At 33.4% G+C, this 18519-nt stretch overlaps 1 protein-coding gene across 3 annotated transcripts in view; it reads left to right on the forward strand.

The window, feature by feature from the left end:
* RUS1 (root UVB sensitive-like protein (Protein of unknown function, DUF647)) overlaps nt 1-17457 on the forward strand; it is a 123094-nt gene extending 105637 nt beyond the window's left edge. The window contains exons 7-9 of one of the 3 annotated variants that reach the window (XR_016360172.1): nt 9866-10001; nt 16283-16459; nt 16583-17457. Coding sequence is in view for 2 of the 3 variants with exons in the window: in XM_089815196.1 (XP_089671322.1) it covers nt 16283-16459; nt 16583-16879 (474 nt within the window). In the remaining variant the exon portion in view is untranslated. The remainder of the gene's footprint in view (nt 1-9865; nt 10002-16282; nt 16460-16582) is intronic. The other 2 variants (XM_089815196.1, XM_089815197.1) reach the window with 2 other exon arrangements.
* The last annotated feature ends 1062 nt before the right edge of the window (nt 17458-18519 follow it).

Raw genomic sequence — 18519 nt, forward strand, 5'->3', positions numbered from 1 at the left:
TTGGACCAATTTATCCCATTACTATAATAGTAATAAGAAATTCATTAAGGAGTGAAGCATTAACTACCATATGAAAGGAAACTAACATAATATTAATAAAAAATGTAATAACATAAATAACTTCCAAAATTAAATACATAGAACCAAAACTTGTCGGTTTAATCCGATTGTGCTTTCATTGCTTTCAACTGCCATATGGAAAAAGAGTATCATTAGGGTCGATCTTATGATCGTGACCTAACAGTCCCCATACAACTTCCACATGGAAGTGGCTCAACCCTTCTCAAGGGCATGTAAACATGACTTCAGTTTTCCTATCATTCGAGACTTGGCATATATCCCACAATTGTTGTAGCTAGCCAACCTATTGACATTGTCACCTATTAGGGTGAGCTTCCTAGCTAGATATTGTCCTACCAATTCTAGTGACTGACAGTTACTACCCATCTATAATGTCCCCTTTGTAAAATAGCTCTATCTTGCTTTGGAAAATATAGGTTTAGCACAAATTAGGGTTTGGGTTAGGAAACTTACCAATTGCATAAATGAATTTGTATGAGATCTTAGCACTTAACCACATAATATCTACATGGATATATATAGTAATGTGTATTCAGACAAGATTCATTAATGGTATCATAATTCAACATGAAAATTAAGGATTGACTATATTACTATTAGAATATTGTAATGTTTCTTTAGTAGTCATCTTAGTCTTTAGTTTGTTAGCTAGTTTATAATTTTGTCTTTAGTTCACAATTGTTTCTTTTAAAAACATCGTCTTTGTAAATCTATATGAGGAGCTTTCATTTACTATGTTTAATACAACATCAGTTTATCATGACATGGTACCAAAGTGGGTTGATGGGATTCCATAAAATTTGGCAAATTTCTAAAGAAAAAATTGAGCCTCTTCCAATTTGGAATATTGTCCATAGATTTGTTTTTTGATTTTAAAAGTTGCATGTGCTGTTTTACCACACAAGTCTCTTGTTTTTCTGCATAAAGGTTTCTTAGCTTTCTCTGATGGGTTTTCATAAGTTTCTTCCCTTAAAAATCTATGACGTGTTTTTCATATATTTTCGCTTAAAAAATTGTGGTTGGATTGTAACAATTCTTTGCTCAAAAGCTGTCGAGTTAGGTTTTAATATTTTATTCCTCAAATTATTTGTTGGAATTTAATAATTTTTTGCTCAAAAATTATTTGTTGGATTTCATTGTTTTTCCTTAAAAAACAAAGCTTTGTATTATCTAACCTGTGCTTGGATTCTGTTCTTTGTTTTTTATTGTATTTTCCAAAGTAACAAGAATCGGAATCGGATTGGAATCGGCAAGGCCGAATCAAATCATGAATCGGAATCGAATCGGCCATGAATTGGCAAATTAAAAAAACCCTTTAAATTTAGTGAGTAACTTATTTCATAAACCCTTTATCGCTGATTCGATTCACCGATTCACAAAAAATCTTTTGGCTTGAATCGAATTGACGAATGCACAAAAAAGTGTCTTCACCTCAAAAAGTGTCTAGTTTTTAAGATATTTTCTCCTAGAAAATCATGGCTTTTTGCAGTTCGTTTTGAGTAGTAGTGCTCATCTGCAAAACTTCTTGGTGAATATCATCGTGTAGTTTGTTTTGGGCATAGTTCTCTGTAATGTCTCCTCTTTGGTCCTCTAATGCTTGCAGATTCATTACATATCAAATCTCTTGATTATCTATTTTTTGCTGTTAAAATTTCTCTTTATGAGAAAAGGTGTCTTTTCATTTACTTCATTACTATATTTTATTTATTAATATTAATATTATTATGTTTGTATTCTATATTTGTTTTTTACCCCATTCAAAGTGTAGGCACCGGAGGAAAAAGAAGGGGGAAGAAAACCCTCTATTTAGCCAGGGAAGCAAGTGTCTAGTTAATTCTGTTGATTACAATTGCCCCTGTTTTTAAGATGGAACTTTGGAAAGGAATACCTTCCCTTGCATAAATGATTTTAGTTGCAATTTATTAATTTCAGCAATGAGGTGATATAGTTTAGATACATTTGTTCTTTTTAAAATAAAAGGGACTTTGAGAAGGCATCACTTCCCTTAGAAATTAGTTAATTTCCTCATTATTGATTCGAGTCCTTGTGTGCTTAGTTGATGATACTCTTTTTCCTCATGCAGATCTCATCCTTTGGCTAAGAGCAATGTTATTCATCTTTTAATAATAATATAAGTAAAAATCACTCTTATATGATATATAATTCTATGTCAGATAATGATTAACAACCTAAACCTTTATATACATTTAATATTTTAAAGCTTCATACATTGGTTCATCAAAAGAATCTTTATAGATTTAAGTCATATACAAGAAATCTAATGTGGATTCATAATAACTAATTCTTTCTTTGGAATATTGTAACCTTATAATCTCTTACACAATATGGGGTTAAGATTATGAAGGGTACAATAGCCCAAAAAATAGTTATTCCGAATTATGAATTTTAGATTTAAAGATCTATAGAATACCAGATTCCTGCTATCACCTTAATAAACCTGGAAGATTAAACATCAAATAGAGAAAACAATGAGAGAAGATATTTATCAAAGATCCGAATAGCAGAAGGAAGAAAGGAGAAGGGGGAAATTAGCTGCAAGAAGACCAGAAGAAGACCAACTAAGATAATAAAACTTCCCACTAGGATATTGTGCCTTATAACCTCTACCTAAATGAGGAAATGATTATCAAGGCTACAATAGCCAAATTAAAAGAGATATTTTAAACATAGGGCTAAGAGGAAAGAAAGCCAGAAAACAAGACAACTGGAAAACCTCAGCTGGCAGATAGAAACCATTGAAGAGAAAAAGACTACAGAACGAGCAGGGTAGAGAAAAAGGAATCATGGAAAGGACAAATAGAAATACAAGGAGAGAACTCCAAACTCGGATCTTATGTTATTATTTATTAATATCAATAATATGATTATTAATATTAATATTTAATGCATAATATATATACTTCAATATATATTTTGATTATTGATTTAATCACTATCTAGAATTATATTTTATTGTTTTTATATGATAATATTTAATTATCATATGATTCATTTCCATACTTTAAAAACAGTTTTATAATGTGAGATATTATATGATATTATAATTATATCATTATTTATATTATATTATTCTTTTTTTATTAATTATTCATTTAAATTTAAATTTTATAAATCTTATTTTGACAGGGATATCACAGTCCTCCCCTCTCAAATTTTGTTTTATCTTCAAGCAAAGATCATTTATACGTAACTTTTCTTGTAGAGCCAAAATACGAAGCATATAATTGGATGCAAGAAGACTCGAGGGATTCATGGAGTATACATTTTAATGAAAACACAAAGCATACATGAAGTGAACATGAGTGCATGAAGACATGAAGTAGACACATGTAATGTTCCATTCCTTCTTTGTCCAATAGGGTCTAATAATAAAGAATAAATTAATTAAAAAATAAAATAAATGATTAATAAATAATAAAATAGTTTATTGCTAAATGAACTATATTGTAAATAATGAAGGAAATAGTAAATATTAATATAACATATTATATTATATTATAATATAACGTATCCTGACTACAATAGATAAAAAAAAAACAAAAGTTATATTTATAATGCAACTAAATAATACTATTGAATTGATAATCGGTAATATAAATAAATAAGAGAGAAATAAGAATAACATTATAATTAAGATAAGACATGCATATTTATCACAAATCAATCTAATCACTAAACATATAAGAAATATTGAATATATATATATATATATATATATATATATATATATATATATATAAAGTTGTGTATAATATTAAGAAAACAATATTTAACTATCTGAACAAAGACGTGACTTAGTTTTACGGGTTACAACTCTTAATCATAAGAGTATATAAGGGGTTATTGCAAATGGTAGAAGGAACTATAGTCAGCAGGAAACGATAAGGGATGGATAGAAAACAACGTCCAAGTCAAGTTTTTAGGAGTTAGAAAAATATGTTGGTGGTGCACCAGTAAAAAGATAAAGGAGCTACCAGCAAGGTTTGATAACTTTGAACCAGTCCAAGCCAGGCACGCCATTACCAGAGGAAGAACAGGCATGGAACACAAAGAAAAATATGTACCAAAGAACAAATAGAAGCAGATAGGAGACCAGTCAATGATTAGCTAAGGAGTATCAACGCTGTGGAAGATCATTATCACTGACTCCATTCCAGTGCTGCACTATAATGATCAGAGTTCTTTATTAATAGCGGACAAATATTCTCAGCTTATCCAGTAAGTGTGACAATCCTTGATCTGTTCAATTTTGTGATGAAGGTAGCTGGTTAGAGAGTGTCTCTTGCACACAGGGAATATTACTTCAGACCCATGGGGATTCAGAAGCAGCAACCCTTGAAATATGGGATACATAAGTACTAGTGTTATAAAATAGTATATTAGAGAAGGCTTTCATTGGTAATATTTGATCAAGACAAACTAGTTACAACAAATAAGAAACTGGCTTAACGCATTTCATATTAATTGAATGAATAATAACATGTCACTGACAGATCATTGCTATTCCGTTGCCAGAACAACCATAGCAGTTTTGTATCAACCACAAACAAGAAGAATGGACTAGTATAGCAGAAGAAATGCAGAAGAAGAAATACAGAGAGATATAACCAATGAATTTCGAAATTGCCATGGATTGTCATTGTAACTGAAACAACCAAATTTATTATTAAAATCAGAAACAAATTTAATATAAAAAGGAGAAACATCGACCACTCAACCTGTGATATATGCATAAATATTATGTTATGGACCAGCGTTCTTTGCCATAGGAAAGAAGGTGGGGCCAAGGGATGGGAGATCAAGGGAAAGAATAGCAATGTTACCCCAGTATTGGGGTACATGGGGACGGTGGGACGTCGGGACGACAGGATGTTGGAACGAGTTTTTGGGACGGGGGAAAATGGGCCTCATTTTCAGGACGGTGGGGGGATGGCCAAGGGACGGTGGCAAGGGGAAGACGAAGCAAGGAGGAGTGTTGTATAGTATACATATATAACTTGAAATGCTTGTTATGAAATGATGTTTCAGTAGAACATACCAAATTAAAATACTTGAACATAGCCAAATTGCAACATGAACTAGAACCATTGAACATTCAACATAGTAACATATTACATACCCAATAGTAACATTCAAAAAACAAAAGCCAAATAGAAATCCAAGTCTCCATACTAGCAGTAGCAGGGTTGTGGAATGACGGACGTGGGGGTACTTGGGTACATGAGTACCTAGTGCAAGGACGTCTTGGGGATGAGTACTCCGAGGTTTGGGAGAGGGGTGCGAGTCCCCATGTAACACTGAAGAATAGTGGATTGCAAACAACAGAATGACATTAGAAAGATAAAAAGAAGAAACATTGACCATTCAACCCGTGATATATTCATAAATATTATTTTGTGGACCAGCGTTCTTTGCCAAAGGAAAGAAGGTGGGCCAAGGGATGGGAGATCAAGGGAAAGAATGAATTGCAAACAACAAAACGATATTAGAAAGTTAGTGAATACCATATAAGTGAATAAGATATGGGAATATAAGATGAAGACATTTAGTATGAGTAACTAAATATTAATTATCACACATGAACGCCCAAATTGCATCGATTAATAGAAAGATCAACAATTTATATATTGATAATAGTTAGCCTTTACGCTATAATGAATCACAATAAGAAAGCACAATGTTTCTATGAAGAACAATTATATACACTATTTGTGGAAAGCAAGAAGGTCAATAATAATCATGACGACGATGGGAATGTTACACTAAATTATCCAAATCAAAGATTGTAAGAAGTTTTGATTTTAGAAAAGTCAATATAACATTGACTAAATATTATCAATTTGCCAGGGAATAGTATAAGGGAAGCTCAACATGCATATATTAACACTTGATGAATAATTAAAATCGATGAGGTGTTACATTAACACATTCACCCTTTGAAAAAATCATCTCAAATCTCACAGGAGTAGACAAGGGACATTACAACACATAAATGCATGAAGACACGAAGCATGCACGATGTAGACACATATTACATGCATTCTCAGTTAGTGCCTTACAATTTACAATTCGTAATGAGCTAGGTCAAGAAAATGATTTACAAAATTTACTGCCTCAATAGAATCCTGCAACCACAAGAGATCATTAGTACATACATGTATATATAAGTTTCAAAGAAAATGTGAGTCATGATAAATTACTCCAAACCAATCCCATACAAAGCCAAAGAGTAGAAGTTTTGCCCTCTTTGCCTTGGTGGCAAGTGTAAGGCATCCACTTGAGGTGGCCTACTTAGCAGGATGCTTGTTTTGCTTCCATATTTATTTGGGATGCTGGTTTTGTTTTACTCTTATTATTATTCTAGTCGAGAAGAATGCTTAGGGTGTAAATAAATTGCTTAGACACCAAACTCAATGGTTTCCCTCAAAGTTTACTAATCCAAGCCCTTAAGCCTTTCTTTGGACTTACCCACAAGGCACTCGGGGTCACTGATCCCTATCTTGGGAATAACCGATTGGCTGGATTTACACTAGCCTCTCCTTGAATATACCTCTGTTCTCTCTTCTCACACTCAATACCAATTGTAATGTTCCCTAATAGGATTAGTTGCTCACCTTTTACACTCATATCCAACCTTATTACTAATTCAGTTCAAGACGGAAGAAGTTGATGTTATCCAAGTTGCCTAGACACCACTATCAATGGATTCCCTCAAAGTTTATAGATTCAAGCCCTTAAGTCTTTCTTGGGTCTTTGCATGCAAGGCGCTCAAGGTCACTGACCCCCATCCTATCTTGAGACAAAGATCGATTGCTTGGAATTTATACAAGCCCCTCCTTGGTAACATCACAACCTTCTCTTCTCAACCAAATAGCAATACATATATTTATGTAGTTCTGATTTAGTTATCAATACTGTTTATATTGTCCCATGATTGCGTTTAGTCCAAATTAGCACAGATTAGGGATCTTACTATCTATGGTACTAAAATTGCTTGGACACCAATCAATAATAGGCTCTCCCTCAAAGTTTGAAAATCACACCCCTAAGCCTTTCTTGGGACGATGCCCTCAATGCGCTCGGGGTTGCTGATCTTCACCCTATTTGGGATCAACCTATTGGCTGGGATTTACTCTAGCCTCTACCTGAATGTATCTTTGATCTCCTTATCAAATACTAAGTTTAATAATAAGTTTTGCATGTATATCTGTGTGTATATATGTTATTAGCAAGAGATTCAAGTTTCTATACATACCTGATATGTATGTTTATATTTATAAAAACATAAATTGGTGTTTATTAAGATTGCCTGACTCTACAAGGAATATATTTTTTATGTCTTTATTCCCAGAGACTGGTACTGTTTTTTGTTGCCTTGCAACTTGTTTTGGTTACTCTTAACAGTTGATTTGGGTTTGTTGCATTATATTGTAGATATGATGGTTGTACTATGTTATCTTTTACTTTTTCCTTAACCTCCATGCTTGCCAATTCTTATCAATAATTTATTGTACCAAGATGTAAATGAATTACTTTGTCTTCATTGTAATCGGTTCAGTAATGGTATTAGTGTTGCTTGGTCCATCTGTAGTGTCTGATAGTTCTTGTCTTCCTGTTTGGTGGAATAGATCAACTTATTTGTTATGATCATGTCATATCTATATGTCGTTGGTTTCACATCTGTTATATTTGTATTGATTGATATATTTATTATCAATGCTACTTTATAGGCTATTGTAGTCATTGGCTGTAGCCACTGTTATTACTTATTGCAACCATGTAATGACATTACGTCTTCATATCCTATTGCTTGCTGAATGTATGAGTCGTCTGATTGACAAATTACTTGGCAATATTTTCCTTCATACCTGATCTTGTATGATACTATCTCTCTTCTTATCAGTTGCTATATATTTCTTACTGATTGTATGTAATTACTCTTATTCAATTCTATTTGATTGCTGAATGTGTTATTCTAATTGTTAACTAATTATTTGCCTCTTCCATGATTGACTGTGATCAAAAAGTGTATTTGTTCCAATCTGTGACTGACCGGATTGAATCTGATGTTCTTATTGTTTGATTGGTACTCAATCATTGGTTACAATGAATTACTGCGATTTTTCCCTTCTTCACCTGGTAACATTTGTTACTTAAAATAGTTGTATGCTTCTATCCTACACGGGACTTTATATCTATTCAAAAGGTTGGGAATATACTCTCAACATGATATTATTCTCATACCCTTACCAAACAACTTTGGCGCCATTACATATTCTTTCCATACGAACACTCCAAATGATAAATTGGGCCTAAACGAATGTTTTGGATTTCCAACTGTTTGCAGAGTAAAAAGAGTTATGGGAGATATTCAATATGAGCGTCTTGTATGAAAGGTTTGCATAATATTAATCCTCAGAATTATATATATTCCATCCCAAATATATGGGTATGTTTTTTTCCCTCTACTATCCATTCCTGGGAATTTCTCTTGACCCCAACAAATCCTCTAGACTTCCAAGCTTACCATTTTCAGTCTACTTTTTTCCTGCCTATGTTCCCTTTGCTGTCAGGTATTTTGGATGCTGACATATCTTATTTTCTGCTTGACAATTATTTTTCTGCTCCCTTCATCGCTGATGTGTCTATTCCAATATTAGCATTTAATACTGATGTGTCATGTTTTATGCTTCTGTCTTTTCTAGACTGTTGATGCCTTAGACTAAATGTTTTTTTCTTATATCTTTACTCGGTATGCAAATCACCCAATGTCTTGTATCTTTTCGTACCCTGTAGGATGGCAGGATCATGCTTGTAATCTTCCATCTTTGGTCCTCTGATTTTTGCAGATTCGTTAAATATCAAATCTCCCGTGTATCTGTTTTTCGGTGTTAATATTCCTCTATATATTTTGTCATGAGAAAATATGTCTTTTTATTTGATTAATTTTACTATATTATGATTTATTAATATTACTATTATTATTATGTTTGTGCTATTATGTTATTATTTATTAATATTAATTATATAAATATGCTTAATATTTAATGCATATAATCTATACTTCAATTTATATTTTGATTATTAATTTAATCATTATCTAAAATTATATTTTATTGTTTTTATATGATAATCTTTCATTATCATTTGAATTATTTCCATACTTTAATATTAGTATTATAATGTAATATATTATATGATATTATAATATGATTATAATATTATAATTATATCATTATTCATATTGTATTATGCCTTTTTAATTAATCATTCATTTATATTTTAATTGTATAAATCTTATTTTGACGGGGATATCACATGCTCATTTGTAAAGGGGTTTGACAATTTTACTCAAAATCGTGATTTCAGTTTTGTCTTGGTGTCTCTAGCTATAGGGAGTAATGCCTTTGTTTCCCAGCATCATATTGGATGGCTTCTTGGTCATTATCATTTTGCTCATTAAAATATTTGAAGGAATTGTGACCTAAAGATAACAATTAGATGACCATTAAGGGAGGGTATTAGAATATTGTAATGTTTCTTTAATTGTCACCTGAGATAGTCTTTAGTTTCTGTTTCGTCTTTAATTCACAATTGTTTCTTTTAGAATTTTTTTCTTTGTAAATATATAATAGGAGTTTCATCTCCTCTGTTTAATAAAATATTAATTTACCATTACAATTATATTGTTACTCGGTTATCTTCAAGATCTTTTTGATCATATAAATCTGACTTCCCTGCGGTTCCTAATCCTGATTGTCAGATGGAGGATGGTAGAATTGCGCCCAGGGCACAAAAACAGTCTACAAGCGGGCTTCCTCAAGGATCTTACCAATTTTGAGACCCTCCCATCATGGACTCAATTACTGTGCCTCTCCCTTCACAAATTCCTTTCCCATGTAAGTGTTAGAGGAAGGAAGACAATCAGACTTATAAATACATGGGTTGATTAAGAATTCAATATTATAGATTACTTGGAAGACACAAATCAAATCTCTGATTATACTCGTGGAATTACCGATAATTATATATATGAATCGGATTGTCATATTGCTATTTGGTGCTAAAACACAATATCTCAGATTTATACATTCGTCGTTCTATATGATATGTTCATCAATATTCCAAGAATGAAAATCACATACAGGTTTGTATGGCTTACAGAAGTATTTGTTCTGCTCTTTAAGCTTCCAGCAGTCCATAGGCAGAATAAGAGCCCCTTGCTGATTCCTTGTTATGAATGATTTTACCTAAGATAAAGTGTGCTCTTCTGTCAATGCTTATGTGCCATAGGGAGTTTGTGAACATTGAAGGGAGAGGCGGAGTAATTTGGTTACATGACTGAAGGGTCTCAAACTAGGTAAGATCCTTGAGGGAGCCCACTTGTTGACTGTTTTTGCAGCTGGAGCATATTAATTCTACCATCTTCTGCCAGGATTAGGAAAGATAGGAAAATCAGATTTCTATCAAAAAGAATATCTTAAAGAAAATCAATTAACAATATAATATGGTTGATACTTAATCTTTATGTTGAATTATAATAGCATTAGATAGTGAATATTGTCTAAATGCACATTATTGAATATATACATGTAGATATTATGTGGTTAAGAGCAGAGATCTCATAAAGTTCATTTGTGCAGTTGGTAAGTTTCTTGACCAAAACCCTAATTTGTTCTAAATTTATGTTTTTTAGGGCAAGCTAGAATCTTTTAGAAAGGGGACATTACAATTGGTAACAGAGCATAACCTACCATTTTGTGAAGAATAGTTAATGCAAACTACAAAAGAAGGGGGAGTAAAACTACCATTAATGAGCACATTGCCAATGAAACAAGTTCTGTTATGGAACGAAACCAATCAAATCTTTATGAGCCAAAATGAGAGATTGGAAAAATCAAACCAAGCACTCCTCTAGGCTTTGCAAAGCTATGGAAATTCAATTAATTACTTTAAGAATAACCATTCAAATGGAAGAGACATAAGATCTAACTACTAGGAGAACAATAATGGGTCATCAACATTGAGGGTATCCATAACACCTTTCTAAATTTCTTACCTAGGGAAGATATACCGGCTGAGGAGGAAGTAGTTGAGCAGCCTATAGATAGCACCATAGACATTGCTAGAGTTTATACAAGTCTTGAAATAAATATTAGAGAACTTATAACATTTAGGGAGTTTTGTGAAGCATAGAAACATGAGATACCATGAGATAACATGAGTTTCCTAAAACACATGTGAATAAAGAAACACTTTTGAATTTTGATGGAAAGAAACACTTCTGAATTTTGATGGATCGGAAAATACTACAGCTCATGCTTGGCTGCAAGAGTTGAACCCTAATTTCACCCTTGGCCTAATGATTGAAGAGGGTGCACTTCAATTTGCTGTCCTCTGTTTTGCTGGATTAGCACATGGATGATGGTACCATGAAATCCAAGGTCATCAAAATACTACCTCCTATGAGGAGTTTTCCCAAAATGTATTAATTGGTTTGATAGAAAACACCTTCAAGAAGACTTTAAAATGTTCACTCAAATAAAACAACAAGGAACAATAGAAGGTTATATTGCTGAATTTTCAAATAATCTTAGTCCACGTTTTATGGTATAGATGATGACGGACTTATCTATTAGCAGAGGGATTAAGATATTCACTTAGAGGGTTCGTAAGTGCTCTCAAACCCACATCTCTCGAAGATACCTTTGAAACATCCTCAAGGTTAGAAGCCTCATCAACCAACAATTGGCCCCCAATCAACCATACCAAAAAGCTCTCCAAGATAGATGAATTTCCTAGAGACCTCCTTACAAAGGCAGAAAGGGATAGTTGAGGAGGAGCTGATGCTTCACATGCTAGGGACCATGGGAAGGACATATTTGTAATCAAAAAGAGGATTTTAGAAGGAAAAACTCATGCACTAGATGCAACAAAGAATGAAAATGTGGGCATAAATGTGAAAAGAGGGCTTGAGCTAAAAATATTGAAGTAGCTTGGAAAGAATAGTGTGAAGAAAATTGTAGCAAGAAAGAAAGTCAGGAAGATGAAGAATATGGAGCAATAGCCACCTTCACTCAAACTTCTAAATGTCTAGTATTGAGAATCAGGAGCACTGTCCAAGGACAAAAGGTTATCTCTCTAATAAATAATGGGGTGTCCCACAACTTCATTGACGAAATATTGGTTGTAAAAATGAATCTGTAAACCAAGGATTTTAGTGGTTTTACGATAATCTAGGCTACAGGATCCTTGTTTAGATGTACAAAAATGATTCCACAACAAGGGATCACATTGGGAAAAGTTAAAACACTCCATTAAAGTGGACTTACACATGGTACTGCTAAATGATAACATAATTTTAGGTACTCCATGGATATATTCCCCTAGGGTATTTTAAATTTGACCTTTCTAACTTAAGATTCTATTTCCAACACGAGGGTCAAGAAATTACCTTGAAAGGAATACCTGATAGATCCCCATAACTAGTTTCTTGCAAAAAGAATAAAAAGGATCTTTAGGTATGGGCAAGGAGTCCCTCGTTGTATGGGTACCTTATTCTTGGTGTGGGCTGCCCAATGACTAGTCTCGAACAAATCTACTCCAAATGGGTCAGCCATACATATTGATAACCAACCCATAATTAGGAAGCATAAAAAGGTGTTTGATAACAATTTGCTAGGTTTATCTCCCAAGAGGGGATTTGGACATCATATAATTAGAAAAGGGGGTGAGACTAGTAATTACCACCCCTAATAGGCATCCCCAAAGTTATAAAGATGAGATTGAGAAGACCAGAGTACCATGATTCTCTGTGCGTTGTGTGAGTAGTACAAGTCGGCGAGCCAAGCAATCTTGCAAAGTTTTTATGACTTGGCTGGGTCATGGAAAATGATATATAATTTCATATATATATATATATATATATATAATTATAAAAGTGTCTAATTTGAAGGGTGTTTTCATTTTGCCAAGTCATCGCCAAGTCGTTGCTAAGTTGTAACCAAGTCACGAGTCAAGTTGGCATTGTTGAGTTAGAGTCTAGGAACTTTGGAAAGGTCTATTTAAGAACTCTTAGAGATGGGCTACATTCAACCTAGTTCAAACCATTTTGAGTTGTTGGCAGTGCTTGTTAGAAAGAAAGATGGAACGACAAGGATGTCTATAGATTACCTGACATTGAACACGAAAACCATTAAAAACAGCTATACATTCTCAAAGTGGATGAACTCATTGATGAACTTCACGGGGCCAAATATTTCTCCTAGAGTGATTTGTGACCACAATCCAACTAAATTAGGATGAGAGGAGCCATACCTAAGGCTTCCTTTAGATGACACTATAGGCATTTGGAGTTTCTAGTCTTACCCTTCAGCCTCATGTATGAATCACATCTTCTAGAAATAGTTAAGAAAATTTCTACTCACTTTCTTTTTGATATCCTCATTTATAGAAAAACATGGGAAAACCTCCAACATATTGAAGAAGTCCTAAGTATCTTAGAATCTCAATCTTTGTTTACTAAGGCTTCAAAATGTGAGTTTGGCAAAGAACCTTTACCTAGGCCATAAAATTTGTGCCCAAGGAGTAAGTGTAGACAAGGAGAAGATTATATCTCTCAATTGATGGTCAAAACCCAAATCAAAACCCAAAACTCTAACTCAACTTTGAGGACTTTTGGGATTTTGCAGTTATTATAATTCTTTGTAAAGCGTTTTTCCAAAACTGCTGCTCCACTAACAAAGGGGCTTTTGTGTGGAGTGATTCAACACAAGCCTTCGAGAAGCTAAAAGAAGCAGTAAGCTTGTGTTGAGAAGCTAAAAGAAACAATCAAACAACTACCTTCATGAATGTGTGATCTCAATATCCTTACATCAGATATTTTTATCTACAAGGTAGATCGAACATTTATCTTTACATTTACATTCTTTCCATTATGCAAAACATACAAATTTGACCAAGGAAAACTCCTTTCAACCCAACAATGTCTTGAATTTGTGTGCAAGAACATTTGATGAATCCATTGGGACTAAATCTGGAAAGTGTTGGTGGATTCGATGGGTTGTTCTAGAAAGTTCCAGGCAAAATCATTAAGTTTATCGCACGGTGCACCTCAAGCTATCTATACGAGGGATAGAATGCCCTAGACATTCTATACGCGGTGAACCAGCTCCATTTTGAACTGCGAGTTGGTACTGTCTCCTGGTTTCTGTTTTAAGTGACTGCAAGTCACTGCTAGTTTTTTGTCAACCTATATTTTTTGCAACTTGTTATATTTGCTTATTTGGCCTTCTATCTTGCATCATCCCATTATTTTCTGTCAATTCTAACTTACCCTGATTCATTATCAGTGAAGGATCAATGACCTGTTCAATGTTTGAATCTTGCTTGAGCCTGTTGGGTCATCTTCCTTCTGATTGTGCAACTAGGGAAAGGAGGACAATTTCCCTTGCTTTTAAATCACCTTCCTTTTTCTTATTGTACAATAGAAAAGAATGCCTAGGATTAATGATCCTTTCTAATATAAACATTAAAATCTATAACCATAGGATTGCACAATCCATTTTTATATATGCAGCCATATAAAGAGAACATAAAATTGATCATTCCATTCTTATGTATTCGGTAAGGTATGATGGGTGGATCAATTTAATCCATTCTTATACAATCGAGTGCACATGATTGAATGATCCATTTAAACACACACACACACACATATACCTTTACATATACATTTATACACACACACACATATGTATATATAATAATATGTATACATGATATAATACATGTATATATATATACATATACATATATGTATATGTATACTATATATACGTATACATATACAGTTATATATATTTATACATGTATATATATATATATTTATACATGTATATATATATATATTTATATATATATATTTATACATGTATACATATATATATATGTGTGTGTGTGTGTGTGTGCGTGTGTGTAAATGTATATGTGTGTGTGTTTAAATGGATCATTCATGTGTCGATTATGATTCATATCGTGCTACTCATTGTAATCATCTTTATGATATTTGAAATTTGAATCTTTAATAGGACTAATATAAATGAAAATCCTATTTGCTGTTAATTTGAATTTGTATTTGATTTTTGATTTTTGAATGTTACTATACTATTGGGCATGTAACTTTGTATTATATTACTATGTTGAATGTTCAATGGTTCTGGTCTGTGTTGCAATTTTCTTATGTTCAAGTATTTCAAGAATCAATTTGGTATGTTATACTGAAACATCGTTCCATAACTAGCATTTCAAGTTGAGGCCTTTCTTTTTCCTGTCCCGATGTCTCCCTGTGCTGATGTTTCACACACATTATAGATGGCTTTTTAGGCCTATGGTTTTATACTCATTGGATTGTAATGGCAGTTTACCATGGTGATGTTCCTATAAATATTCACACAGACTAGTGTAAAGCATACGATAGAAATATCTTATCATATTGTGAAGGCTGAGTTTATACAGTGAGTGAGTGGTGTTTTTGCTGGGTTCTTTTCCCTTCACAAGGGCATACCAAGGTAAAATCTCTCGTTATACTATGTGTGTGCCATTTATTCTTCCTGCTGCATTTAAGATTTTGTTAGCATTGCTTCTGTTGTGAGTATTATTTCTCTTCATGTGAATACCGGTTGTACTTTTATAGCTTGTTCTGTGCTTTTGTTCATGTGGTCATTGTTAAAGAGCCAATTCAGAAATAATTAGCAACTCAAACCTTAATAAATTTTAAGAATGAAAATGTAATTTCCTCAATGCAATTTTGATTTCTTGGATCTTTATATTAATTTTGAATGTCTTCTGTTCCTATCCAGTAGAATCACTTATTTCTATTTTCTACTTTTCTAGTTGCTGTTTGTAACCTCTATCCATGATGAATCAGTTAATGCATTCAATGTTTTTGTGCTAACTCTTCATATGGATATCTATTGCAACTGAGAATGGGGTACACATAGAGATGCCCGGTAATCCTGATTGTTTTAAGACTTGGTTTTTACATAATTTTCTCAAACATATTTGTTTCCTTTGTAAAGTTTAATTCTCACATTTTGATCTTCCCTGGATGTTGTGGCTCTGCAAGTCATAGTTATAATATACATTTTTTCGATTTTTTTGACATTTTATAATTATTCAGATATCAAGTCAGGTGCTTTCCCCAGAAGCAAAGAAGGCAGCAGAAGAAATTGACACCAAACTGCAATTGGGATCTAAGTTCAATAATGCCATACATAGCAAGGGTGAAGCAGATGCTTTATTTCATCTATACGAAAATGAAAAGTATCTTCTAGCTGAAAATACTGGTAAATTTAATGTAAGTGCTAGAATCCTAACCTGGTTTTCTTATGCTTGAAGTTTGTTGAAGTTTACTGCTTGTATGAAATAAGTTAAAGGACCAAGTGATCATAATTGAATCTGATGGTTCTTTTGTGCTCAGGTTATGCTTAAGAGTGGGGCTTCCCCCCAAGATATGTTGAGAGCAATGTTCCAAATTTGTTACCTTGATTGGCTTGAAAGGCATCTAGGTATCGAATCCAGAAGTATCATTAGTGATTGTGAGCCTGGGGGAAAACTAACACGGTCTCTTGAATACGTGCAGAGAGAATTTGGTGTTCTCCAACAAAATGCAACAAGAATAGGTTGGCTTCCTGATGGGCTAGTCGCTCGGCCATTACCTTTTAGGTTGCATTTAGATAATATCCTTCCTGGCCAGTCACATTCAAGTAATTTGTGATTATTTTTCCCCTTACCAATTTCATATCATATTGTCTTCTTTGGTGTCTCTCTTGAAACTTCTGGGAGCTAGTTGGATTGTTTCAGAACCCTGGAAGTGAGCACCATCAATATGAGATTTTTTTTTTTGCAGCGGGACATCTTTGAAGTTACAAAATCCAAATTCAGTGCAACAAGCCAAAGTTTGTTATACCAAGGCCAGAAACTTCACTAAATATAATCCTCTTCACTCAGTTGACATGCGCTGAGTTGTAATGAGTTCAGTTGTAGAAGCCATGGAAGCTTGCTCTTTATGTTCCATGAAAGCTTGCTCTAAACTACAAGAACATGGAACATGGTAGGAAAGAAAGCTCCTAGTTCGTATGTTTCAACACTTTTGATATCATTCCACATTCATATGCTTCTTTGGTGACATAATTGGTCTATGATGTTCATTTGGCCATATAAGAAGGGAGTACTGTCTTGTTGAGCTCATCTAGAATAAACAAATTTACATTAATTTTGCCCCTACTGGAATTTTTGGGGGCCAAAAAATATTTAACCACAATCATTTTACTTATTTATAATCAGTTTTGCAAATCTGGCACATAATTTTACTTCCATGAGTTGTAAAACATGTGACTTGAAATCGCACAACAATCAGTCCTCCAGAAAAATTCTTTTATTTTTTCTGCAATATTCACATTTTTATATACAGAATATTACATTTTTATATAGGGATATTAATGAGTTGTGAAATTTGTTAATAATTGCTTTATTTAAATCTTTACTATTTTTACCTGCGTATGCCTTCAAATTTTCAATAACCATTGTGGCAGATTTCTTTTCATATAATCTGTTGTAAACCAGTGAAGTTTAATCTTTGAGAAATCACACAATTCTAAAATCCTCACAATTTTGAATGCTATCTTGAAGGGTACAAGGTTGTTGCTGTTTAGGTAAAGAAGGAAGTTGCTTTATACTCTTAATATCCTCTAGAAAATAATAAGGAAGATAACCAATTATAACTTCAATAAGAAGATGATGGAGCTAGTATCTAGTCGACTTATTCCCTAGCTGCTTGGTTTTAATATTCTAGAGATCTAGGAAATGGATCAGATTGAGGAATAAGTTGCAATAAATCTTGTCAAGCATGGCTTCATTATATTAATTAATAAAATATATTCTTTTGTAATGTCCGCCTATTGGACTTTACTTGATTCACCCTAAACTCCCCAACTAGGGCTTTGGATTTGGCTTGGAAATGGAAATTTAACTGTCTCTTGATTTAGAACTTATAATTAGATTAGTTATCAAAAGATAAAAAGACATATAATAAGTAATAGTAAAGTGAAGAAGGGGGGCTTGATGATGCAAGCAAAGGGGCCCACCCCTGCCCCAGTGATTCAGTTACTAGAGGGGAATAATGGTTTTTTCCATCTCTTCGGGAACTAATGAAATCATCTCATAGATCTTGCAAAATGAGTGGGTATATAATTGTCTGGATGCCCCAAATAGGGTGTTGGGTCAAAAACGACTTGTCCAAGCGCTTAGAGGGCCCATCTCCATCTAGCTATATAGAGTAGGGGAGGGTAAAGACACCCACCCACATGGTTCTTATTTGAATTGTGAACCCCATGCTTTGCTACGCTCCTTTCATTT

The sequence above is a fragment of the Cupressus sempervirens genome, chromosome 2 (assembly GCF_028749045.1).
Source record: "Cupressus sempervirens isolate cs-2001-9-10 chromosome 2, ASM2874904v1, whole genome shotgun sequence".
NCBI lineage: Eukaryota > Viridiplantae > Streptophyta > Pinopsida > Cupressales > Cupressaceae > Cupressus > Cupressus sempervirens.